Below are 26,227 nucleotides of genomic sequence, written 5' to 3'. Positions count from 1 at the left end.
GGCTGAGTCCCCATCGCATTAGAGCCAAATTAAATAAATGACAATTCGATGGTAGTTTCGGCCGGGTAGGATTAGTTGAGGCTTACTGGTGTGTCAGGGTAGTTTACAACACATCTGTGGTTGGTAATTTGAAAGTTAAAGGATTTTTAAAAAAATTCATTGGTTTACAGAATGTACTTTGAGAGATGTTTCGCTGGTTGTTCAGGTTTAGAAGAATTCCTGCAGACATGTCTGTTTCTCAGTGAAGTGCGGCTACCCTAATATTGTGACACGCTGGGGGAGGGCATTGTGGGGGGGGGGGGGGGCGTGACGTGTCACTGTTGCAATTTCACAAAAGTTGGCATGCGTTTCAAAGACTCTGTTGCCATATTTAGTCCATATTTGTGATGATATCTTGCTCGTGGCTGATGTTAACTGCCAAGTTGAGGTTTATTGGTGATGTTAGATGCCCAGGTTATTGCTGGTGTATCCCTCAGGCAGCTTTTCTCACTTAGAAAAATGAAAGCGAATCGTGTTTCTTTCACAAATATGAACATTCTTTATTACAATCTAAATTATATAAATAGCCAATCATATCTAACAATGGATCACATGATGGTTGATGTACAATGATCACATGATGGTTGATGTACAATGGATCACATGATGGTTGATGTACAATGATCACATGATGGTTGATGTACAATGGATCACATGATGGTTGATGTACAATGGATCACATGATGGTTGATGTACAATGTAAAAATAACTTCTGGCAAACCATGTACACAAACTGTCACTTCTGAAAACCGTGATTACTTTTTCCGACATATATAAACATGAGTTCATTTGAACAAACATACAACGAGTTTATTTGAATAAACATGTATTCATCTGATTTGTAAGTGTACATGCATCTGATTTGAGTATGCCTTAACACACCCCTCACCTCATGTCTTGCCGAACCTGGGTCAACCTTGGTCCGTATGAGTACTAACGAGCTTGGTCCAACCCTGGCTAGACCTGGCTAGGCTGGAATAAGGTCTGGGTCAGCCCTGAATTCCCGTACCTGGACCAGTCTAAGGCCTACTCGTCAGTGCCGGCTGTATTCAAACAAAACCAATAACTTCCACAAAACTTTAACTCTATAGGAAATTTGCGGTTTCAGAGTAGCATTACTTTTGTGAATAACATAATATGAAAACAACGAACAATTGCATTATATCACACATTTAATAGATGAGAATTACACTATTCCCAATCTGGGAAGTACGATTTGAGATCACTACACTTTTCTTATTTTGGTCAAGGTTCTCAGTTCCTATAAGTCGCCTGCTAATTTCTCAGCCGCCTGTCTGTCGCCTTTCGAAACTACACCCCCACGACCAAACATAAGAATCCGTTTGAGCTTGTTATACCGACAGAGAATAGTTTCGTTATTAATTACTTTGGGTAAAGTGTTTACCATGTGGCATCTGGAACGATTTTTAGAAACCGAAATTTGGTTTGTATATCTAATGTGCATGGGCTCTTCTCATAAACTGACCTTGTCCTTATGGAACATGCGTATACCATATTGGTTAAATGAGTCCCTACTTATTATGACCGGGACCGCCCTTGAGTCAATGACAATCTCTCAGAGATGTGTTTCCTCAGTCTCAGTTTATCCTGCTCCTCTTACTGGAGTCGTCCTTGGATCAAGCAGGACTCTTATCCAAAAATGTTTGTTCTGTCTATCACATTTGAAAAGGTTTTATGACCTTGCAAAATTATTACAGAATCGTGGCCCGCGACATTTTGAGAATCATGACTTTATTTGTCAACATAATATGATTCTGGATGATCTGCACTGATATGTACACGCGTGGGTTTATCCTGTCATTCATAAAAAAATGAATGAATGATACTGGCAAGTGCTGGTGCAACTGGTTTTGGGATATAAAAAGGACATATTCCTTAATTACGGAGGTACATGAAGTATCGAGTAATCCTAACAGGCAGTTTCTCTGTAAGAGGTATCTGTGTGAGTAACGTCCACTTCTCGTTGTGACTGATTCGATGAGTTCTCTGTATGGGCATTTATACCAGGTGATGGCTGGTTATAAAGCCCATTGAATGTCGCCTTATAAATCTTATTCGTTCGCCATGGTTTGCACAGAAGTAGACCGATAAATGCAAGTCGGAAATTTCGGTTAAACACCGTGTAGATGATGGGGTTGATTGTGGATGAGATATAGCCAAACCACAGGAATGCTGTGAGCAATTGTCCATTAAACACACAAGAGGAACACAGTGGCATAGTGATATTCACAATAAAAAATGGCGCCCAGCAAATCACAAATAACCCGAACATAATCCCAAGAACTTTTGCAGCCTTTTGTTCTGTTTTTACAGCGTTTTCACGTTCACGTCTTTCGATTGCATCACGTCGTTGCAGCATCATTGTTGCGGCTTTTATTTTCATGCTGTGTTTCTGGACGAGGCCTTTCAGTCTTGGGACAGCCGTACTATTCATTGAAAGTGTTGACTGTTCACTTGAAGTTGAGGCGTGGCGACTGTGAAGTCCATGTGAGCCAGGCATAGTGACCGCTGCAGCATTAGCTACCCCCATCGCCACAGCACTGCCACCATTGTTAGTGTTGATTTCTTTGGTCAATGGCTCCATTTCACTTGGAAGTCCTGCATCTCTGTCATGGTTATGCAAACGTCGTAGCGGTGGTATTACCCCGTTCTCACGAGATTTATTGATCTTCCTAAATGGGTTCGTGTTTTGCACTCTAGGTGGTGTAAGCCCTTGAACTAATGGTGTTAGACCTTGTTTACTACGACGACTCATGGAGCGTCTTATCATAGGTTTACCCTCCTTTCCTGAGTTCTTACACTGCATGGCCTTTTCATGTAATAACTTTACTGTCAACACATATGTCACTACCATTATCATGAGAGGTATAAAAAAGGCAGAAATTGAGCCGTAGATTATGAAATGAGGATTTGCTAGCGCACATATACCATCATTGAGAATATTAGCTTCATTGACTATTCCTAACACAAACAACGGGCTTGATATCGAAAATGCTAATAGCCATACTAAGAATATCTTTACACCGACTATCCGCATGGATTTGTTCCGAGTCTTTAACGGCGACCGAATTCCAATGTAGCGATCGAGTGAAATGGTGCTCATATGCAGGATGGAGGAGGTACAGAGAAGGACGTCGCTCAGTGACCAAATGTTACACATCACCGGTCCTAGTGGCCAGTAACCTGCAAAGACAAAAATGGAGAAAAAAAAGTCAGAGCAAGTAAATAAATAAACAATTACAACAGTGGTACCAGATGTCATAGTAGCTGCAATCTCAAATAAATCCATAAAACCAGGCTGGAAGAATACGTCGGGCAGATCACCCAGTGGCCATGTATGACTCCTCAGGATCCCGGGCAGCCAGTAACACCTTAACCTGCAAAGAAGAAAACGAAAACGTTCTGAGCTGCCAATATGCAGCTCTCCAGGCTGCCAGTATGCCGCTGTCATCATCACCTGTCCAAAATGACAAATCCCATTCGTATTCTTGTTGGATTTCTAGTTGGAGTGGCGTTGAGCAGGTGGCTCTACTGCCTTTAGTAGATGGGCTGTGAAATACCGGTTATAAAGTATTCACCAGCAATTTGACGCTTATTACCTAATAGGTTGAGAACAGACATGACAGGGTCCTTAAGAAATCAGGCACAAAAAACATTCGATATGTTTTTCTCCATCTAGTTCGTGAGGTTGTTAGCAGTCTCTCACGCATTGTGGCCTGGTTAAGTATGTCCAGACAGATTGATCTTGTCCACCCCTTACACTCGTTAGTAAAAAAGCGAATATCAGGAGACAATTTCACACATTGCTGACGTCGTTAACATTGCTTTTCCATTGTCATCAATTATTTTCCCTTATTCTCTACTGCTGTCCCCTCCCACACAGCCAACTACTTTTGATTAGAACAAAATGGATGGAGTGTTTCCAGCCAACTCATTGCGCACATGGTTGGCCCTGACTAATGTCTGCTCCCGAGGACAGCCTACATAACCCAGATAGTGTGGACACCATTTTACACATCATTGACCAAATGTCCATCGTTGATTCAATTATCTCGGTACGTTGTTAGGCAAGTCTGGACATGGCTTGTGGACAAGGGAAGGATAAGGCGTGATCATGCTATGGTGTTTTTTGCAGACGGGGGAGGTTGTCTCAAAAGGAAAAATGAGGTGGAACTAACAAAAACTGCCTCGACTTTTCAATCTCTCCGAAATCTGACTTGGAAAGCCAAAAAGAGATTGAATAGAAAGAAAGCGTAACAGTATTCCACCAAACTTCTATATTTGCCCATAGACCAGTTGGTCATGTCACTCTTGTTTCTCTTCACAGGCTCAAGATCTGCCAAATACATGTATCCAGGAAACAAGAAAATATTAGTGACTGTAATATAGTAGGACCATGCCAGTCTTGTCAAGTATTCGCTGGTCCTCGCTCACTAGCTCAATGGCAGCTTTTATGGCCACAATTTTTCGCATCACTGACCAATATGGACATCCTTGACTCTATTATCTATACACTCTTGCTAACAGAGTCGCGAGACAAAATGCATGCCATATAATATGAATATGATGACTCTGTGTCACGGAATCACTTTCAAGAGATATTCAGCCATATGAGTCTTTCTTGGGAGTGGGTACCAGAAAAGAGTGTGCCAGAGTGCGGTCCCAAAACGTTTTTACTGAAGTGATTCAGGAAAGCCTAACACGGTACTCAGTACCCTTATGGCTTTTGTTTGCGCGTCCCCCTAAAACAGCTGCACTCTCATGTCATGATGCTTGATGGCAGCTCCATAGTCCCACTGCTAATAAACACCATTCCACGGTCGGGTGATATTTTCAATCTGCCTGGATTCATCTGTGCCTCTTTGACAGGCAGCAGATACCGAGAACAATCATGCCATTTTCTACTTGAATAACCAATGGACATTTTGTGGTTGGTGTTCTACCTTGCGCTGTCTCCATGGACTTTGAGACTGTCATGTTTTGATCGGGTAAATGGCTGGCATCATTCCATCAAGACAAACACTATTTCCTAATCTCAGCAAATTGATATCGGTGCCGACGTATTTCCCTACACAGGTGGGTAAAAATCAGAGACTTTTCCAGGAATGCTTGAGCCTAATGAACTAATTACGACTAGGCTTGAAAACATTAGGACAACATATTTGCTTTCTTTTAAAACTTGAGCTTGGTATACTTAGACTGTTGCGTTTCGGTCACAAAAACAGCGAATCTCCGCAGAAACAACTCGAGTCAATAACAATCGTTATCTAATGGTATAGCTAAAAACATTATCTCAGATTTAAGAAAAATCTGGCAGAATTCTGACTTGATGATAACCGCAATCCGATAATTGACAAAGTCGTGATGGCGCCAAATACAATTAGCACCAGCGCCGATAGAAACCAGAAACACCGCAATGAGAAAACTGTTATAAAAATTGCTGGTGACGAAAACCACTGATCTACTTATCGACAATGAGATTAATACTGCAGTGATACTTTAGGTGATTTGGTTTTGAAAGATTTCATTGATTTGTGAGGACTTGTGATGTGGTGGCTTGTCGAAACCTCGTGTGAGGATAGTTGTGACAGACTTATTTGATTTGGAATGACTTTGATGTGCTGGCTGATAATAATGGAACGATGCCGGTGTTAGGTGAGAAGGAAACATTCTGAAGATTGACTAATAGTGTCCACAGTATTGTACTCCGTAGATCCTGATGATGTACTCCCCTGTAATGTTCATGAATATGAACATGGTTTTTTGAAACCATGGGAGGTGATAGGGTATCCTCCTTTTCAGCATTTTGAAGAAGCATTGTTTCCCTTTCTTAGCCGAATAGAAGGGTTAGGGTAAGGGTTATCAGAAAAAAGTCAAGATTTTGAAAAATTTTCAAAGTCAAAAAAGTTTCGGGACTGATGATTTTGGTTGATTTTGAGCAGAAAAAAAAAACAGTGAAAAAAATTTTTGGACTTAGAAATTTTTTCAGTGTTAGGGTAAGGTTAGCAGAAAAATCAAAATTTTCTAAATCAAAAAAGTTTTGGGACTGATGATGTTGGTTCATTTTGAGCAGAAAACAAAAAAACCAGTAACAATTTTTTTTGGACTTAGAATTTTTTCAGGGTTAGGGTAAGGGTTAGCAGAAAAAGTCAAAATTTTGAAAAATTTTCAAAGTCAAAAAAGTTTTGGGACTGATGATGTTGGTTCATTTTGAGCAGAAAAAAAACCCAGTGAAAAAAAATTTGGTGAATTTGTGAACATTTGTGAACATAGAACAAGCACACATTGGTTGTGTATACACGAGAACGCAATAAGGCAATTCTCGACCGATATCGACTTCCCCTGTCTATTCCAGCTACCGCCGCTGGGGGTCTACGAGACCATACAAATCACCAATCACAACCAGTAATATCAATCCCGATAGTAATCGTCGACAAGAGCATTCTTGCCGGTATAAATCCCCGGAATATAACAACTAGGGTCTCTTTCCTGATTACAGATACGAATCATGTTAGATATCATTTGATAGTTTACCTCATTTATAGGGAAGAGGAGAGAATGTAGCAGCTCAACCAATACACAAGTCGTTCGAATCATTGCAGTTTTAAAACAAGGATCTGTCTTTGGACTGTGAGGCGGTGTGTGGCGAGAAGCTGGTCTTGTACGGTATCAATTAAACGGCACGAGTAAGATAGGAGCCACACCCACATTTGATTCCTTTACCAGTTTTGTATTAAAAGTCAATTTTGATACCAGTTGAAAAATTCACGGCTGCATTGACTCTGTGTGTGTGGGACCTCTCATAATCAACTTGAAGTTAAGACTACACATGTACCTATCTATTAATATGTTCAATTGAACCTAGCTTTATGATGTGATACTTATGATGATGATACTTGTAGTAGGATCCCCCCTCTTACAAACATTACCCCGAGGCATATCCAGCAACCGATATTTTAATTCAATGATGTCTATTTAATTAGACTCAATCAGTTCCGATGACAATCCTATTAAACACAATTAGATGAGACTTTCATTTCAGGTTTGAATTAACAGTTCTAAAATCCCAGTTATTGTTGATAAATACGGCAGTTGTAAAATTCAAGCCGGGCCATTACCTTTATCGGCGTTTTTTGTCAGGGAAACAGAACCCCTTTTTCCTGAAAAACCATGAAAAACGTATTTTGCGTCCCATTCCTGTCCCAATTATTTTTTCTGAAAAATACTCCACCAGTAATAATCCTGTGCTAAGACCAACATATGGTTAAAGTTTCAGTCACACCCACTGGCCCTCTCACCTTATCACTTTTTACAGACTGGTCTTCTGCGGACGGACACTTAAGGAAATATTTGAAATTCTCTGCAGGCTCCTCCAGTGCGCTCCAAAGATAATGGGTAACTCATTCGATCGTCTAAGTTTAAGATAGAATTGTCTGCCACATAAAGGATCTTACCCTATATGTAAATGACCAGGCACATCTTGAATGAAATCAAATGGATGTCACAGCCTTGTAATCTTGGCTGATATTACTTTTCGATCACATTGAATGTTCAGGGAAGACTCGTCGAAACTATTAACAACTGAGAATGAACGGATATGGTTAAGCAGTTGGTGAAACTGGCTGGGATGAGTCTAGGTCGAACATGGCATCGTATCTATTTGCTAGTTGGCTGTTTGATTGTGAATATCTCAGATCTTAATGGCACAATGTTTAGAGACCAGTATTTTCGGCTTCTGGCTGCAAGTTATCCCGACGACAATATTGGAAAAACACTGACGGTACCAATACACACTATATAGAAGAGTGATTCAAAGTTGATATCTTCCTCCCATTTATACTTTCAATATGGATCGATAGTTAGTCGACATTGAAAACAAAATGTCATCATTAAGAGTGCACCCTTGTGTCTTGAAAAGGTGATTGTCGATTGATTACTTGGAAGACATCAGCCCGAGGGGTTGTATCTCTGAAAAACAAAGGCTACTCTCTGTTATAGATCGATAGCGAGCTAATATCAGTACCTTGATTTACTCATCCAGCCAGTGGGCTCCAAGACTATATTTCTAACATAACTTAAGTGGTTCATATGGCTGTTAGAATTTCAATCATCCTTGGCGATTACCATTTAAAGTGAAAACAATATTACCTCAAGGCAAAATCTAAATTTGAAAGAAAAATAACTTCAATAACAAAGGTATTGATCAATAGTCATGTTGGCATTTCGAGTGGTCAATAAAGATGTTGATGCCAGTCTGAATGAAAAACTAGTTGATGACCTTTTCACACGTGTTCATGAGTTGGTGATTTGTCGTTTCGCTGAAAACCTCTTTGGTTAGCTTACCTTTGTTGTCCGAAAAATCGTTAAAAGCCCAAGCGCTTGTGTTTCAAAAGCGTAGTCCCTGAATGAGTTAAACATTATAATAGTGTCTCTTATTCACTTTCAAGCTTTTAGCTATAACATTAGTGACGAACGACTGATGCCTTCACAACACAGTCCTACTATTAGAGCTGAGTGCCCCGCATTCACATTTGAAATGTGTTGACAAGGGGATTGACAGTCTGCGACTGCATTAAGATTCCATTTAATTCTTTTTCATAAAGATTTGAAGCTTACCATGAGGATGTTCTTAAGCTAAGCCGAGATGTAAAGTACGATCAGACATGGAAAGGATTAACCTTTTCACTATGGAAATTGAAATGTTGTCTCAATTGAGCCATCTCTTTAGCTCAGTTGATATGCAGTGTTGTCATGATGAATGTACGACTGAAAGGGAAAGGAACTTTGGAGTCTGTATTACTATATACAGTGGAACCCCAGTAACACGACCACTCATGGGACCGAGGTTGAATGGTCGCGTAACCGGGGTGGTCGCGTTAGTGAAGTTGAAAATCCGGGGAAAAAAATGCTTGATTAGGTATTCCCGCAAAACTTATTCATCAGTTCAAAAGTTTGAAAAGTTTGACCTAAGTATACTGTAGGGGCGGCTAGGGGTAGGGTGATTAAGGTTTCTGTCCTTTAGATTCAGCGAAATGAAACATATCTTTGAAAAATGCACAAAACAGTTTCAGCCATTTCGTGACATCTTCTTTGATGAATTTTATCTCACGTTCTAAATTCAAGTCGTTCATAAACTCAGCCTTTATGATTATTAAATGTTCGTCCTTAGAAAAGAAATGAGACTGTTCAAAAGCTATTTTCATTATGCCCTAATCAAGTTCATCACGGAGTTTGCCAAAACACATGTAGAATATTGGAATCCAATGCCAACTCATTACCTTTTTCAATATGGTAGAGTTGTTTTCTTTTTCCAGTTTCGAAAATTTCAATAACTGCATTTGTCAAAAATAACTTCCTTCCTTTGCCTGTCGTAACTTTCCGATTATGATTCCCCCCCCCCCCCCATTAATGTCTGTATATATTTGTGCTAAAAAATATGTTAGGTTTCTAGTTGCCCTTGGGCACCTTCAAAACGTAGTGACGCTGTTTTGTGCTCAGACTTTTTTTCATCTGTTAACTCCAAGCTTATGTGGGCGCGGAAATAGCAGGTGCCTCTGTTGCCCCAGAGCCGTGGAGTCCTATGAGAGGGACAAAGAAAATCACGGAAACGCCTGGTCTACAATATTTTTGAACCTGATTTATAATAACTACACTGTGAGGACACTCTGTTTCTTCCAAAAGTTTGTCTAAGATTCAGCATACAGTCGTAAAAATGTGAAGCCCAGAACACAGCTCACTGCAGCGAAAAAGGATTAGACTACCATATTATGATGTGGCCCCTTGTGGTAATGAACTCCATAAAACCATTATCCAGTTTTTTGAAAGATGCACAACGCGTCGCAGGGAAGCTCCTGGGAACCTTGGTAGAAAACAGTGTTAATTAAATAGTCCTGTAGAACGTCTCCGAGCAGGAACAAGAAGGAAATTGGTGCATGTGCGTTACGGTCGAAAGCATTATCTTATTATGCAGCTAATGCTGGCTTTCCTCATAAAACTTTCAAGCGTCACTTTTTACATTAACTCTTGAAAAGAGTGCTGTTGGACGAGTTAGAACTTCATCAGAATATTCAAGAAAAGAACTCTAATTACTGAAATTCATCTTCACTTTAAGTATAGTAGAGTACATGGTGTTTGTTCATCGCCGCTCATTTAATCATGGCTGTATACCCGTCATGTTCATTCAAACAGAGATAGGATTTCAGAATCATCTCTTTGTGCCACCGCCCATGGCGCCTTGGTCCTTTTTCATGAAACGGTGAAATAAACCGAACCAATACTGGTGGGTAGGATGAAGGTAAAACCTGGTGTCTTATTGGAGAAAAGTGCACAAAGGCTATTGAAAAAGGATTACATGGCCAGCTGCAATATCCTGATAAAACCTGCTTGTTTCATGTCGCAATACAGTAATTGCTGATTTGAGGACTCACTGATACTGTTGCCAGGTATCCTCCTTTTCAGCATTTTGAAGAAGCATTGTTTCCCTTTCTAAGCTGAATAACTCTTTGGGTGATGAAGGAGTTGTTGACTACTAATCATATATCATCCATGAGCAAGCTTTTTTGTCGTTCATTTTTTTATTTGTTTCATCTGTCGGTTCAAACAATATGCCTTGAATATCCAACACTCGATATTTTGAGTGCATATAATCTGTATCTGTATGATGATACACCTTATCTTTTCTATAAATAAAGATCAAAGAAGGGATGGCTCGACATATACTAGTGTGACAGGGACTTTAATTGGCTTATTTCAAGGATATACCACAAAGCTGTTTGTGGCGTTATAATCAACCCATGCTTCCGGTACATGCATCTTTATTTAGTCTTCATCTCCCTCCGGAGTGGGGGAGGAACAAAAGGGTACCTGCATGGCACTAATTAGGGGGACAATGATGTCCTGTCTTATGATGATCTGCTGGTCTAGTTCTTTTAGAGCATTGTTTGTGGTAGGGGCACCAGTGAAAAAAAGCTTCATTGAATAAAGTATCATATCAAGTATTTGGGTGATGATTTGAAGACGACACAACTTACAAGTGGAATAACCGTGGGTCAAGCATACAAAATAACACATACTCATTTCACAGCTCATAGCCCCTATTTCAAAGCTAGCAATCCATCTCATTACCCTTTGATCAGCATTCCAACGACCCTCCTTAATTATCTCTTCTTCTGCACAGCACCAAATCACTGAACCCTTGTCTAAGTACCATTATAAACCATTCTTAGGTAATTAAGCAAGAATCTATTTCATGGCACACCAACTTCTTGATGAATATCCATAAATCCAATGATATGTTAATGGCTCAATGTTCTTTAAGAGATTTGCACTAAACTATTTCAGATTTAGAGAGCTTGGTTATTTTCTGTTTCATACTGCATGCTGAGGCATATTTGCTGATATTTCTTCTTGATATGTAACTCTTGATTGCTTGACGCCTATGTGGGCGTTTGGCAGCCGAAACTTGGGACTTTCTGTGCCCTTTATTTTGATCGCGAAAAGGAAGGTGTATTAAGAGGCTCCTGCTCCCTAATGTCTATTTAAAACATTCATGTTTTGTCCTCACGCTGACAGCAACAGTCTCTGCTCACATAAAGTAATAATTTTCCAATAAACCTTTAGATGTATCATGTAGTTACTTTATATAGCAGATATATTGGTGCATACTAAGTGGTTTTCAAATATAGCCACACGCACTAACTCAAAAAGACCAGGCAGTTTTCTTCTAAGTTTGTCTGGGAAAGATTTAAATATAGCTTTATCGGATAACATTCAAAAACAATTTGATTGATCATCTGAAAAAACTTGCAAACTTAACATAGAAAACTCTAACTACAACAAGCTGTATTTGCTTTCATTTACGTAGTGAGCTTATAAGCTGTGAAGGTTGTATATCCATCAAGTGATCAAGCCAGTTTAGCTTTAGTTTTAAGCTTTTATTAGCACTTAACCAGAAGTTATGTTTATTTAAACTGTAATTGATTTCGAAGTGCTGTTCATTTGAGATATAAATCGAAATCTGTCCTCATGAATTTAAATAGAATGTTATTAATGGCAATGTTAACAAATTGTTGGCATTTAATGGGTGTCTTTTATCAACGTAATGCAGGTTGATTCCACTTATAGCGTTTCTGTCACTTTTTATTGCAATCTTAATCGATCCCATATGCCATTAGTCAAAATAAAATCATTTTCACCATGCTGTCGTACTCTGTCATTATGGCATTGCTTGTTAATATGCAATGAAAAACCAACATAAGATACAGTTGTATAAAGGGAGATATATAGCCAGGGGCCAGGTTAGCCAGAGTAAGGTAAACAATGTCCAATATTATGTCTCCCCTAGCTCAGAGTACATCGCTTTTGTCCCATACTGTTCTTATAAGTCATCTGGACATCACAATTAGAGCCCCCTAACCAAAGGTCTTTACGCAAACAAACAGACGAGTATAACGCACGCACATCATCGTGTATATCATCATGTCACCATTATCGATTATAAAAAAGGGGCCTGTGACATGTCCCCAGGTAAACATGCTGACTGAGGAAACAGGAATCGTCACTCGAAACCTAACCAGCCTGTCAGCCTCTCTATGTTTGTGTTGTGAATAGTACATAACGTGACTGCATGCCAATGGGTTCTTCATCAATGATGTAGGCGAGGAAGACTCATGATCCTGTAATCATATGGGAGAGTGTAATTCTTTTTAAAGTTTCATTTTTGAAGACTACTAGCCACTTTACAAAGGCAGTGTAGACGGCTTTTTTACTACCCGGGAGCGCCCCGTCGTCAATTCCCACCATCTCCCAGGGTCTCACTGAGAGACTTGCGGAGAAGAAAGAAAGGGTAACCTAATCGGATCATCTAAATGAAATAATGTTAGTTCAAATTCCAGAGCGGCCCTGTAGTCTCCAGGCCCATCCTATTCTTGGCTCTACTTGGCCGATATCACACCGATGATGAAAACGACATTGGGCCGATATCGGCTGCCAGCATCGGCCCGATGTCGGCTGCTAGCATCGGCCGATATCGGCTGCCAGCATCGGCCCGATATCGGCTGCCAGCATCGGGCCGATGTCGTGGCCAACATTGGGCCGATATTGGCCCGACGCGTCCTTGCTAGCCTTTCACCACAATTTCTCTATAAATGGCAGCATATTAGAAATATGAGCTTCTTGATAAAACCATCGGCGGCAGTTTGAAGGCCATTACTGCATACCATCAGAGAACCTATAGTTGAAACTATACCCCGCCTACACAACATGAAAGACATTTTCGCTAGGCAAGTTGTTTGAGGCATAAGACAGACATGCTAAGATGAAACATTGTGACCCAGCAATTATGGAAGGCATCACCCAATGACATCAGATAACCCTTTGTCGAACGAAACACCTTTCACGTAGACTAAGGACATCGAACGTTACAGAATGATGTCTTTGCTTGAAAAGTTGTATCGGACAGTAGATATTATGTGAGATAAAAGCTTGATAGTGGAAAAAATGGTGACATGCCGTATGACTTTACTCGTGACGCTGCTACCCTGCCCTACCCCAACGCATTTGCCCACCCTCACCCTACACCAACACCTTTACCTTTGCCCCATCACTACCCAAACCCAACCGTAATCGTTAGCCCCTCCCTCTCAGCGTCTCAAACAATGGAATAGAGAAGTTCTAAGTTCATATCGGATGTCTCACATCATCCACTTCCAAACTTTGTTGGAGCATGTCAGCGAAACCTGATGACTTTTCCTGATTACATCTCGACTATGAAACCATAGATGTTGAAGAGGAAACTATTGATCAAATATTCCGCATCGACTCTTGCAAGCGTCATGCGAGCACTTTGCCTCTGGCTATGAATTAGCTTGACACCTCGTTTAATTGACTCTAAGAGAACGACATATGAATTCGAATGATTAAAAAAACGAAAATTTCTGCATGATCGACGCGTTGGAGATACATGTAGTTGAAAACGGGTTTGTAAGTCGACAATTGGTGATAACATCGGATACTTGTAGGTATTACTTTTATTGGTCAAAATTTCCTGGGAGTGAATCAGGATTTGCAACTATCAACTCCATAACAGTGTTATTTGAGTGTAAAAGGGGCGAGGTGGGTGTGAGATGCCTTGTTAAACATTCGCCATATATACTGTTAGCTGTGATGTATTTGTCTATCGTCGGTGTTATGTGCTCATTCGGTGGGATGGAGTGATTCATCCCAATGCTGCACAAACAGGCAATATAGAGGGAAAGAAAACACAAATCACGAGGAAAAAACCCCACGAGAAACGTAGCACGCCAGTATTTTCTTTTAAAGGTGGCTATCAACTCAAGCATCATTACACAAACAGGCGCATCTTTCATTCTGTTGGATGGTCTGTGCATTGCTTGAATAAAGTCTCGCCATTAGCACAAATGAATAATCTTTGTCCCGGAATTCTCTGTATCCAGACTGACAATCGTGTTGCGGTGTACGCAACAATGGGGTTGGTCATTTGGACACCGTACACCGTCTGGGCTATTAGTGATGATCGGGACTTTGCGTCATAGGCCACTCTCCATATGTACTGGCTGTGTGCCGGTCTATCCTGGCATCGCTGCCACTGAATCCTGTTGTGTGCGGAGATGTTTTGGATTAGCTTTGTGCTGGTCTATCCTGGCAATGCTGCCTTCGAATCCTGCTGTGTTCGGGGACGCTTTTGATAAGTTGTGTGCTGGTCAATCTTGTCATAACTGCCACCAAATCCTGGTGACGTTTTGCATTAGCTGTGTCCTGGTCTATCTTGGCATTCCCGCTGATCTATCTTGGTTTTGGAGATTATTCGACTGTTTGTCGGAGTATCGGTGACGGGTGTCGTGTATGGTTCAGTAGAAAATTGTGTTGCTGTGTCGTGTCGCGTGGTGTGCCTTCTGCCTGCTCTGGTTTCATAGCCTGCAACTGAGGTCGCTGAATTGAGATTTTACATCGGGAGAACTATGATGTGTCGGTTGGACCGACGGAACTGATTGATTCGAATTGCTATAAATTACGTATATCTTGTTATTGTACAGTTCGTTTTTTCGGAAATGCATATTTTAAAATACACTTTCAGCGTTATTTTTTACATTTGTGTTTCTGACTAGATTCGCCGCGAGTCTAATCTGTGCACACTTTGAAAGTTTGCTCCCAATGATTGCGTTCCTTTCCTTCCTTGCTAGCAATTCACAGAGGTCCAATGAGCGCAACACTGCCTATTATTGTTCCATCTTTAACTGTTGACTGGTTCAGTAGCATAGATATATAATCACATCCATGTCTCATCTAATCTGCCCTGATGCAAGTAATCCAATCATAGCAAGAACTAACTAGATCAGGGGTGAATAGTTTAGACAGTTAAGGAGTTTGACAAAATGGCTCTAATGAGTCTACCGGGCTATTACGGAGTCAATTAGGCCCAGGAGAATGGAGATAATTGTTATCAGTGAAACATGTTATGGATGCTGGTGCAATGATTACTGCCTATCTGGTAATGACGTGTACCTATTCACTAGATATTGGTAAACACAAACATTATGTCCATTTATGCACGTAAGAGCTGTGTGGATTGATTACAACAGCCAGTACAAAGCCACGTAAAACATAATAGGATGATATTGATTGAATAACTGCCTATCAAGAAATGGCTTGCACCTGTTGACTGAATATAACTGAACAAACGAAAAACGTGTGCTTAATATCTCCTTGTTTATTTCCGGATTGATCGAAACAGCCTGTACTGCCCCGGTGAAGAGTTTTCATATAAAAAATCGTGCAGGTGAAAACCTTTTTTGACTGATTGAGTACTTTTAATGTACATGTACTTGATTTTGTTGGCTGATGCATTCTCTATTTTGAAAGGGTGCCACACTCTGCCCTTTTGAGAACACTGGCTGAAACTCTCACGCTTCCTCTTTACTAATGGGAAAGACAGCATAATAAGAACAGGAAATTTGGTATCGCTCAACTCCCAACATCCAACCATGTTCATCCCTTCTTTCAAACTATCACATTAGCCCCTTCAGTTCTCTTATCATGATGACGATGGAAAAAGTGTTACTCATCAACCCTATACCTCGAATAATCCTTTGTGAACACATAACACTAACCTCATATCCGACGCTGCATCAATAATGCCTGGCATTCTCGCAACCAAATTATATGAAACGTCATAAAAAATCTCGTCGAAAGCCGACGCCAGCTTGTGGAAGCATTACGGGGATATGAACAGCTATTGATGGGAAATTAGCCTGCGCTATAAGTAAGGTCTGCCTGGCTACGTCATTTTGTAAGTAAAAGGAACCGCTATTTGGTATCTGATTAAGTGTGAAGTGGTCTATCTTCATCGAGACAGCTGCTCTCCTTAACGCTTTACGAACAGCATGGTCGAAAGAGGTGTATGATGCATTGCCAACGGTATTGCCTTTATGATGACATTGTACGAATGGTGCCATGCCATGTGGCCTCAGAATAACTGAAGCAGCAACAACAAGATAACATCGATGATTATTTATACTGCCATCACAAATTTGCTCTGATTTGCTTGAACAGTCTTAGTGTTATGGATGGACATGAAGGGCTTGTACAAGTAACGGTTCTCCGAAATCCTTTTACTCCGTAACATGGGTAAAGGAGCAATGACACATTATCCAGTTGGCAGTGTGCTGCACTTCAATCTCACATCGACGTTCTTGATAGCACGGCACCGCACCAATTGTTAATTAAGACCTAACAACCAATAGAAAGATAATGATGTATAGCCTTAATCTAGTTCACTCTCAAAAGATTGGAAGATGACCAATGACATTATAAGATGGTGTTTGTTAGAAAGCGATCAGCTTGAGCAGTGATGAAATTGTCGTCTATTCATGGCTTACGGCAGTGGCCCACGCTTTCCTATGAAAGCCATGGCTGATTCATTCCGTCTTCGACTAGCTTTTCGAATTCGATATCCTTCACAAACGACATAGATACAATTATCTGAATTATGTCGCAAAGGTCGGCCTATCGATAAGACCAATTCTTGAATGAACTGTTTTGTAGTTCATTGGAATCGACTGCAACTAGACAGAAATGTCTGCATTTCCCCGAAATTTAATGCAATTTCCAAACCTTTACTTTAGTCTCGGCGGTGATTCCCAGAGGCAAACCATCGTGTACACACTAAACCAATGTAAAGTTGCTGACTTAGTTATCTATCACAGTCACCAACAATTTCCTGTCTAAGTAAATATTTGCCTCGTCACATTTTTATGAAGATAAAGCAAACACCGACGTGTGTGAGGCCCGATGGCCATTACTTCTTGATCCTACGGTATTTCATGTGAAAAGTCGGCGAGACTTGCCTCTGAAGGAAGATGCATGCTCTGCCTTGGTATCGCAGGTCATTGTGTGGCTCGCAGTGTTACTGTGCTGCTTCATTTGACAAGTCAGTCAGATGAATATAAGTCAAGACGAAATGTGCACTGGTATGTGCCGGTATCCGAGGTGTGGTACACGATGCAGCTAGTTCAGTTTTATCAATTGAAAATGATAAGAAAATAAGTCGACTTGACCCTGAATCAGAAACACTTCCATGTTTGACTAAACGGCCTTGGCTTTTAAAGTTTAGCTGGTGATGTTCTGTTAACACTGTGTTAAAGATTGGTGAATATCTTGCTAAAATATGTATCATAATATGAAACCCTGTTATCAAGGAGTGGCAGATGAGAAAAGTCCATTCTGGAATGCCCAAGATTTTCCAATAACACATTAGCCACTGCTTTATATATGTCTTAAAATACTGTTCTAACAATGACCTTTCCTAGGCCATCCTTTTAAAAGAAAACCCGACTGTATTTTCCATTATATGAGTAGGTTTATCAAGCCATTCTCAGCACCGAAGCTGAATGGGGTTTTACTGTATTTGTCTTGACTCTGTTACCTGCGGCTATGTAAGTGCAAGTTAGAGTAAAAGACGACGAAGATGCTGTCTTCAGTTTTTTGGTATCTTCAGCCTATAAAGGCGGCCTTTTTCGTTAAAAGGGCACTATAATGTTGGCGAGATGATGACAGAAGTATTATTTTTCCACATGTCCAAGCTAGGAGTGTTGCTTTTGTTGGCTGGTCCAGGTCTGCGCTGTTTCAAAGGTTATCTTGGTTTCAGTCAGATTAAAATAGCGATTATGATGAGGACTGGCTTGACACAGGTATTCGACAAGTATTTGATTCAGTTGATGACAGTGGCAAAACTGGCAAAAACTATTTTTTCACTGGTTTTTTTTTCTGCTCAAAATGAACCAACATCATCAGTCCCTAAACCTTTTTGACACCATATGTTTGAGGTCGAATCTTACAGCTGCAGATGACTTAAATGTGCTTTTTGTCAGAATGAGAGAGATTATCATAATGTTAGTATGATGGAAACTCAACTGGAACCCATCTCCAGCCCTATTGGAACCTAACTCTACCGGTGTCCACCAGACCACTTGAGCCACGAAGATAAGAAGCAATATAATATAGATGCCGACGACGGAAACAAGGAGGATTAGCAGACATCCGAACAAGGGGTAGTAATCCCTTTAGGAAATGGGAGCAGGATATTAGAGACGTGTGTTCATTACCTGACCCGATATGGCTCTTTGAAAGAGATGTTGATTGGAGGTACGGTTCAACCATGATATATCCCTAGCCCTCCCCTATCCCCCCGGACCCTTGTTGACAGCAGCTATCACTCGCTACTAATATTGACGCATGATATGTGAATAAGACAAGAGTTGGGTCACTAAAGGCGCTGCCAGCTTCAAACATGGAAAGCCATCCCGGACTGTTTTTAAAAAAGCACACACTTGACAACAGCTGTAGCGTGTATGGTGACTTTGTCCTGTAACTGTGGCAGTCAAGAGTCCTACACTATCGTGTTGAACAGCCTGGCCTTGTCGCTGCATGAGGGTCTCGAGCCTTCACACTCTTCTGAGTGACCGAAGTCTGCGCTTTGAGAATGATCAACCTTGCTTATCGTAAGGCGACATCAAATACTCGTCCTATGAGGCAAATGAGCTGCCTGATGAGAATGCTATCCCAGGCAACGGGCAAGAAGACGGCCTGCCTGGAGTGGAGCACGGATGAGAGGAACAAATTAGCTTTATCATTGGAATAAGACTGGTCCTCATTTTAATAAGTTGTGGCACATCTTTTCACATGTTTGTAGGGGCACTCCACACAGCCTGCTGCACTTGGCAATGTTGGTAGGCAAAATGGCTTATGATCAAACGAGTCGATGGCATGTGTTGTTTGCTGAATACATGATTAGAGCGTTGCCCTTGTTTCGTGTGGAGCAGACTCCAGGTGATTGGCATCAGCTGCTCTAATTAAGACCAGGGTTGTCTCCTTGGAACTATTGCTTTCTGTCATCAATCACATTTTTAGTATCATTCTTTAAGAAAAGTGGTAGCAAACATAGTTCTTTCCGGGGGCCAATCATCGAGAAGCAATAAGGAGGCAGATGCCATCGGTGACTCGCTGACTGCAGAGTGTATAGCTGCTAAGGATAAAGATCGAGGTCGGTACATTCCGTCACCTGTCATATTTTGTAGAATATTGGGAAAACAGCAATACTAAAGCCAGTGTTCTCTAAGATGACATCGGAGGAAACTGATTGATGCCATTTATACCTGGGGGATAAGTGAGAACATCTCACCTGTGCATTCATTGAGCTTCATCAGGTCAGAAAGAGAGGTTACATTGACCAAGCGAGAGAAAGAAATAAGTCTTTTCTTGTTAGGAATGGGAAGCAATCATCAGAAATGAATCTCCACTGAGCAACGACTGAGCGGTGGTTGGCTGTTAACCGTTCATTTTATCGATCTTGCCTCACTAAGTCCAAAAGTCCTTCTTTCTGATGATACTTCTAAGAGTGTGTGTTACTGGGGGACATTATGATCTGAAGCCTTGTGTGTCGGGTTGCTCCTTGGTTAGTCTGACCGTTTTTGGTGATCTCTAACCGTCCTCTGCCTTGGTCGTGAGTGCTATATACTGAGCAACTTGACAATCAGATATGATCATAGATGCATCATCTCAGGTCACTGTCAATAGCAGTACTGCATAGATAATGCGCAGGCTGATACTACAAGCCGCTTACCACTCAATATCCATGGTACATTTCAGCAGTAATTGAGCGGTAAGTGCTGTCTGATCAGTGTAATAGACTGGCAGATGGGATTAGTCTTCCAAGGACACTGACACTGATAGTGATTGTAAGTGCACAATGCTTGAATTTACCTTATTCGCATGGTTGGGATGTATATATCGGTCAGGTAAAGGCCAATTTCATTGTTTTGCATATTAAATGGGTCCAATCATAAACAATAACACATTAATTGAACATGCTGATTGTGGTATATACTAATAAGACATAACATACCAGGGAAAGGTGAATGAACCGAGTAATAAGGAACTCAGATACGACAAAGGGCACCAGAATATAAGCAGGTTTGCTGAATGAAACACTGTCTAATATCTATTTGAAATCGCTCGGATTATTCTCCTGGCTATACTTTCAGATTTGAAGCCATGCAAGAAGACAATAGTCCCTGCACTTTTCATTGTTGAACGATAGACCATGCTCAAGGTCCGTCCAAAGTTTGACCACTTACACCTCGTAGGAAGACATTCTGCAAATCATAAAAAGATAAAAATCTAGTCGACAACAAGTGCACCTAGTTTTGTTGTACAGCTGTCACATGGTCAGCTCAGAGTTAACAACAAGTACTCGTAGTTTTGTGCAGCAGCTGTCAGCTTTTTCTCACTATGTCTCTCATCAAAAATATATCTATGGATCTCCTCTCTGAGAATACTAACGAGTCAATATCATTACCAGTATCGGCTGATGCACGTCGTCGAGCGTCTCCCGGTGCTGACCTACACAGATGCGTCTTCGATAAGATGAACGTCAACATTGACTCCAAGAGAGGGTCTGGTAGAAGGTTCCAGTCTTCATAGTTAGACGATAAAAAAACTTCTGACTTTTTGACTTTGAAAATTTTTGTGAAATTTTTTTTTTTAACTTACTGAACGATGAAAAAAAAATTTAAGTCCAAAACTTTTTTTCACTTGTTTTTTTTTCTGCTTAAAATGAAGCAACATCATCAGTCCTAAAACTTTTTTGAATCGGAAAATTTTTGTGAAATCTTTTTTTTTGAACTGACTGAAAGATAAAAAAAATTTCTAAGTCCAACATTTTTTTTCACTTGTTTTTTTTTAGCTCAAAATGAAGCAACATCGTTAGTCCTAAAACTTTTTTGGACTTTAAAATTGGAAATTGGAAACACTTGCACCGCCGTAACACTTGTGCCATTTAAGTCTTGTTTTGTCATTGCCAGCCTTGAACCCGATGGGTTCCTGAATCCCTTATCTTGTCCTCCGACCAAAGGCCAGTATTGCTTCCAGCTTATGTCGTTGATTCATTTATCAGGCTAACCATTCCCCCAGGCACACTTGTTGCCCTGGCAAAGCAGATAACCTCATTTGTTGAATTATATCTCGGGTCCCCCACAGATGGTGTGGGAATGTTAATAATTGGAGACTAATATGTTAGTATTCTTGTGAAGGGCCAGGTCTGCCAGTCTCACTGAAACAATTGCTAGCATTGTTAGAATTGTTGTGGTGATTTGTTTTATTGTTTACTCAAACCATTAAGAGACCACTGTTCGTTAACAGGTCCCTTTTGGTCATGGGGGGGGGGGGGGGGGGGATTAAAGTGATCCCCACATATCCCCACATATCCCCCATAGACGCAGGTTACAAGAGATCATTCGACTTTTAAGTTATTTTTTTCCTGACATGTTCGGGAGCCGAAACCTGGCGGATTAAGCTGACTAAGCTATGACACTTGATTTGCTGATGCAATTGGTTGTCAGTCCGGCCGTGGCTTAGAAGACTAATGGTTTCGGATGCAGGTTTGCTGGAGCCAGGGCCTTTTTTCGACTTTCCAGACAACGTGAATGTCAAACGTTATCGGCTGGATTAATGATGAAGCTCCGGAACAACTGAATTACTGGCTCGATCTTTGTAGGGACCAAAGTTTCAGACTGGTCTTGTCGTGTAAACATGCTCCCAAGGCATTTTAATAACTGATTCGATGCTTTTCATTTTTTGTCAAGGCGAGAAGGCGAGAAAGTCTGGCGGTTGGCAGTATGGAATGTTTTTTGTGAAGAGCCAAGACTCCTTCAATAAGTGGAATAACTAATCATAAAAGTCATTGGGATGCTTGCCCTGATCACTCGGCCTGACCGTAGATGACCCATGGCATATATCGTATATCTATCCCCTGAGCACTCTTTCCTGATAATACGTGACATTATATCCAGTAAAAAAGATAGATCGTTCGCCATGCACAGAAAAACCTTGACTCGATCATCCACTGATGCCAAAGTCACTCATAAAAAAGTGAAGTGGTTTCATTTGTAGACACTTGTATGGGAAAATAGTTCTGGCATCAGATTTATGACCAACAGAAAAAGTAATGAGCGCCGTGAAGTCGATTCTAAACGAGAGCTAATGAGAATCTGAGAAGATTCACTCATACAAATTAGTTTTTATAAGCAATGAAAGCGATGAATCCTGTCGAGATCTATACAAAAATTCGTTGTCATTTTAGTGCAACCGACTTGAATGAAATCCTCTCCTTGAAACGAGCATCGTGACGGATGACAAATGATGTTGATGATAAGCTGATGACCTTTTTTAGTTGACGGGAATGATTGGTCGTGCCCAAGGGTTGGTAAACTGAACCAGAATTGATTTTCCAAGACATTTGTATTTGCTATTTAGCATTCTCGACACACATATCTCTGTTTGAAATGTATTGATTTTCTGAATTCGTAAAATTGAGCAATATATTAAAATTGAAAATTCCCTGGTATAGGAGCAGGTACATGTACACTCGTCCGACATCACACTCAGGTTAACTCAGTTCAGATTTTATTTGTTGTATTCACCACAACCTCCACCATTCGCCGTCGAGATCAGACCATTTGCCTGATAATGATAATGAATGGAGCAGTGAGTCTTTTTACTATTTCTTAACAACATCCTCTAGTTTTTGTCATCCAGTGGCAAGACTGAGCATTTTATGCTGTCTAAAAGGAAAGTTAATGGATCTTTTTCGTTTATCACACAAGTTGTTTACACGGTTAAGAGGTACGATTCGTGCTTTGTATCACATCGTGCTTTTATTTGTAGTCTATCCAGTTACTAAAAACTCCTGTTCATGGAAAAACCAACCAAATCAAAGATAATGCAACACCTGACATGCTGGAGCAATTTAGATGAGAGTTATTTTGGTGCAACTGTGTTTTGAAAGTGAAGTATTTCATAGAATAATGAAGTCCATAGGCCTGCAGACAGATGTTTTCAATGGATGTTATTCATGCATCGTGCACCTTCTTATCATTCTTGCTGCAGGTCTGGCAACACTCAACTACCGAGAATATTTATCCTGGCAGCAGTAACTACTGAGAGAACATCCCTTTATGAAATCTTCTAAAATCGTAAATAGATCTCAACACGCTGTGTTGTTATTTCTTGAAGAGCAAATTCAAATCACATACCACAGGCTCTTGAACATCGAGAGATTGCGGCTGATATTGCCTGATTTAAGAAACAAGATGCTTCCCTAAGTTCTCACACCTCATGTCATCAATACATCCATCAGCATTCTACCGGGTTGCTCTAAAATCAAATGAATGTCGAGTCAGCGCTAGCCCTGAATCTCAAATCAAACACCGAGTAAATGAATACGCTGATTCACTTTATGAAAGTAGGGTCATATCAATTCTGCTGAGCGTCTGTTTTATACATGACTAAGATTGGTGACACCATCCCCGGGGCCATGGTGATTTTGTTGCATTCAGTTGACTTTGATTTGAAGTTGCATTTCACTGTGTGGATGACTGGATATTCTGTGTAGCTACGCTGATGCTGTGTGGGAACTTGGAGAATGATGTTGTCTGTTTCCCTTATTTGGCTCTTTTGAGAACCACTTAGCTTTTTATGTAGCCTTTTAATGTTAAATCTGAATTCATCATAGGCTTTTACAAGCTGCTGTTTAGGGTGTTTTCGCCTAGCTCTTCAAAAAGGTCTGTGGTTTACTTGTGAACAGACTGAACGCGTACGCCCTCAACGCAGTGTTCTGATTCTGTTGCTCAAATATCTGTGTAGAGTATCCTCATTTCTTGCACCAGACTCCCATGAGACGTCCAGCCATATTGAACAATTGGTTCCAGAGTCAGATGGAATTAGATAAATCGTCTTTTATGTTTGGGGCAAGTAAGCAATCGATACGTAAAGAAAGCAATGGTTTATGTCGTAATTTGTAAGCTATTATAGTGGTCTGTTGGTTAGGTTTCCTCGGAAGATATAGCTGAAAACTGCCCTGGTGTAAAAATAACTGGTCTGAAATTACCATAAGCAGTAATTGCAATAAGCGAAATAATTTAGCTGCAATTGAGCGAAATGGGTAACATGCTGTATTAGTATGATTTGGGTAAGGTAAAAGAAATGACAAGACAAACTTCTCAGCTCGCTTCTCGAACGTTCATGGTTGTAACAGAATTAACCTAAGACTTAAGATTATCTACTGGCTTTGCTAATCGCTTCTGACAAATACCTCTTATTCTAATGTTGCAGTCATCCCCGTGAGTATTGCGGGTTCTTCTAACCTGTAGACATGTTGGTCATGCTAGCCTCCCTGAGGTGGGGAAATATTGGTTTAGAGGTGTCGGTGTCAGAGTTTGCAATACTTAATCAATTGGGCTTCATTCGGGTCACTGGCACAGTCAATATTGTCGTTGATATCTATAAGAAAACTATTTTGTTCAGTTCATGACCATGTCGTTGTTCCGTGCTAGATTCCCTTGGGAAAGAACTAACTCATCTGCCACCAAGTCAGAAGATCAGACTGCAGTTGGCCCTTTGGGTTCTGGCTGCAATCAATCAAGTTTGGCTGGCTGGAGAAGTAACTGTTTTGTTAAGATGCACATGAACCATGTCAGTACTGCATTCCCGACTCCCTGTAGATCGATTTTAATCTTTCTGTCTCGGAGTAACTGGGTACATCCGACTGACAGTCATTGCTGCAATAGATTAAATATGGAACCGTGTCGTTTGCCCAGGCTAGACTCCCTTGTGACAAGTATTGAGTATCTGTACAGGGCCTGGGTGGATGATCTAGAGTGCTAGTTGTTTAGGTTACTACAGGGTTCAGTAGCCTTAGCTCGCAACTGGAATAACAATGACAAATACTGTTTCTGTTACGATTCAGCTGAATATACCATGAAATGCATCCTTCTGTCGGCTACTCACATATCCTTATCATACTGGGAATGTTTTATCTCTTTTGAATAGTTCAAAAGGAGAAAGAAGTGTGGCAGAGTTGGGCATGGCTGGGTTCAGAATAGATAAACGATGGCGTACTTACCATTTATTTCATTTACAATGCTCATCGGCATGACGATTATGGAGACCATCATATCAGCAATGGCTAACGACATTAGAAAATAATTTGTGACATTCTGAAGCTTTTTTTCTGTACAAATGGCCAAACACACGAGTAAATTCCCGAGTATTCCACAGATCACAAAAACACCTAACAGCAACATCACCCAATTTTTCCCCGAATACGATAATCCTTGATCTTGAAGACTCGCATTTAATCCAGTTGAATTGTTCGTATAAATTCCAAAACATAAAATCCCCTCACACGAAACATTTGACTGCAACCCATAAAATTGCTGTGGAAGCTTAACTTGGTCATGTACAATATCACTATCTTGTGGCCCCGTATAACTGGTGGTCCGGTGAAGGGCCGTAGTCCGATTTACCCGTAGGAGGTTATACACATTTGCTTTGGTTGAAGGGTAATCCGGGGTCGAATCCGGTGTCCGGCGCGTGGTCAGCACCATCGGAGCCCAATCACAATACGCAAGGTTTGGCAGGCCGGTCCATATCACAGATCGGAGTACACCCGTAAATCCCGGTCGCCTGGATGGCGATTCACAAAGGCAGCTACTACTCTTGTTGTTGTGTGTCAACATCTTTGCGGCACGTTTCTTCTGATGCTACATATTGTCGTCATTATCGCTACCGCGGTTTGTTTCGAACTTTAGCAATC

General features: G+C 40.8%; 1 protein-coding gene across 1 annotated transcript; it reads right to left on the bottom strand.

The window, feature by feature from the left end:
- Nucleotides 1-543: 543 nt before the first annotated feature.
- On the bottom strand, nucleotides 544-26,227 carry LOC135494693 (5-hydroxytryptamine receptor 2A-like). Its single transcript, XM_064782902.1, has 2 exons — nucleotides 25,535-26,227; nucleotides 544-3,243 (listed from the first exon to the last, which is right to left on the bottom strand). The coding sequence occupies exons 1-2, from the start codon at nucleotides 26,148-26,150 to the stop codon at nucleotides 1,970-1,972; spliced, it is 1,890 nt and encodes a 629-aa protein (XP_064638972.1). The 5' UTR covers nucleotides 26,151-26,227; the 3' UTR covers nucleotides 544-1,969.

Source organism: Lineus longissimus, chromosome 10, assembly GCF_910592395.1.
Source record: "Lineus longissimus chromosome 10, tnLinLong1.2, whole genome shotgun sequence".
NCBI lineage: Eukaryota > Metazoa > Nemertea > Pilidiophora > Heteronemertea > Lineidae > Lineus > Lineus longissimus.
The sequence above is the reverse complement of the archived record's forward strand: the minus strand, read 5'-3'. Positions and strand labels throughout refer to the sequence as shown.

Bases quoted from the DNA above. Each gene is read 5' to 3' on its own strand.
- LOC135494693 (XM_064782902.1), bottom strand. From the start codon at position 26,150: ATGTTGACACACAACAACAAGAGTAGTAGCTGCCTTTGTGAATCGCCA. The intron at 3,244-25,534 runs GTAAGTACGCCA...TTGTCTTTGCAG, and splicing joins CATTGTAAATGAAATAAATG to GTTACTGGCCACTAGGACCG.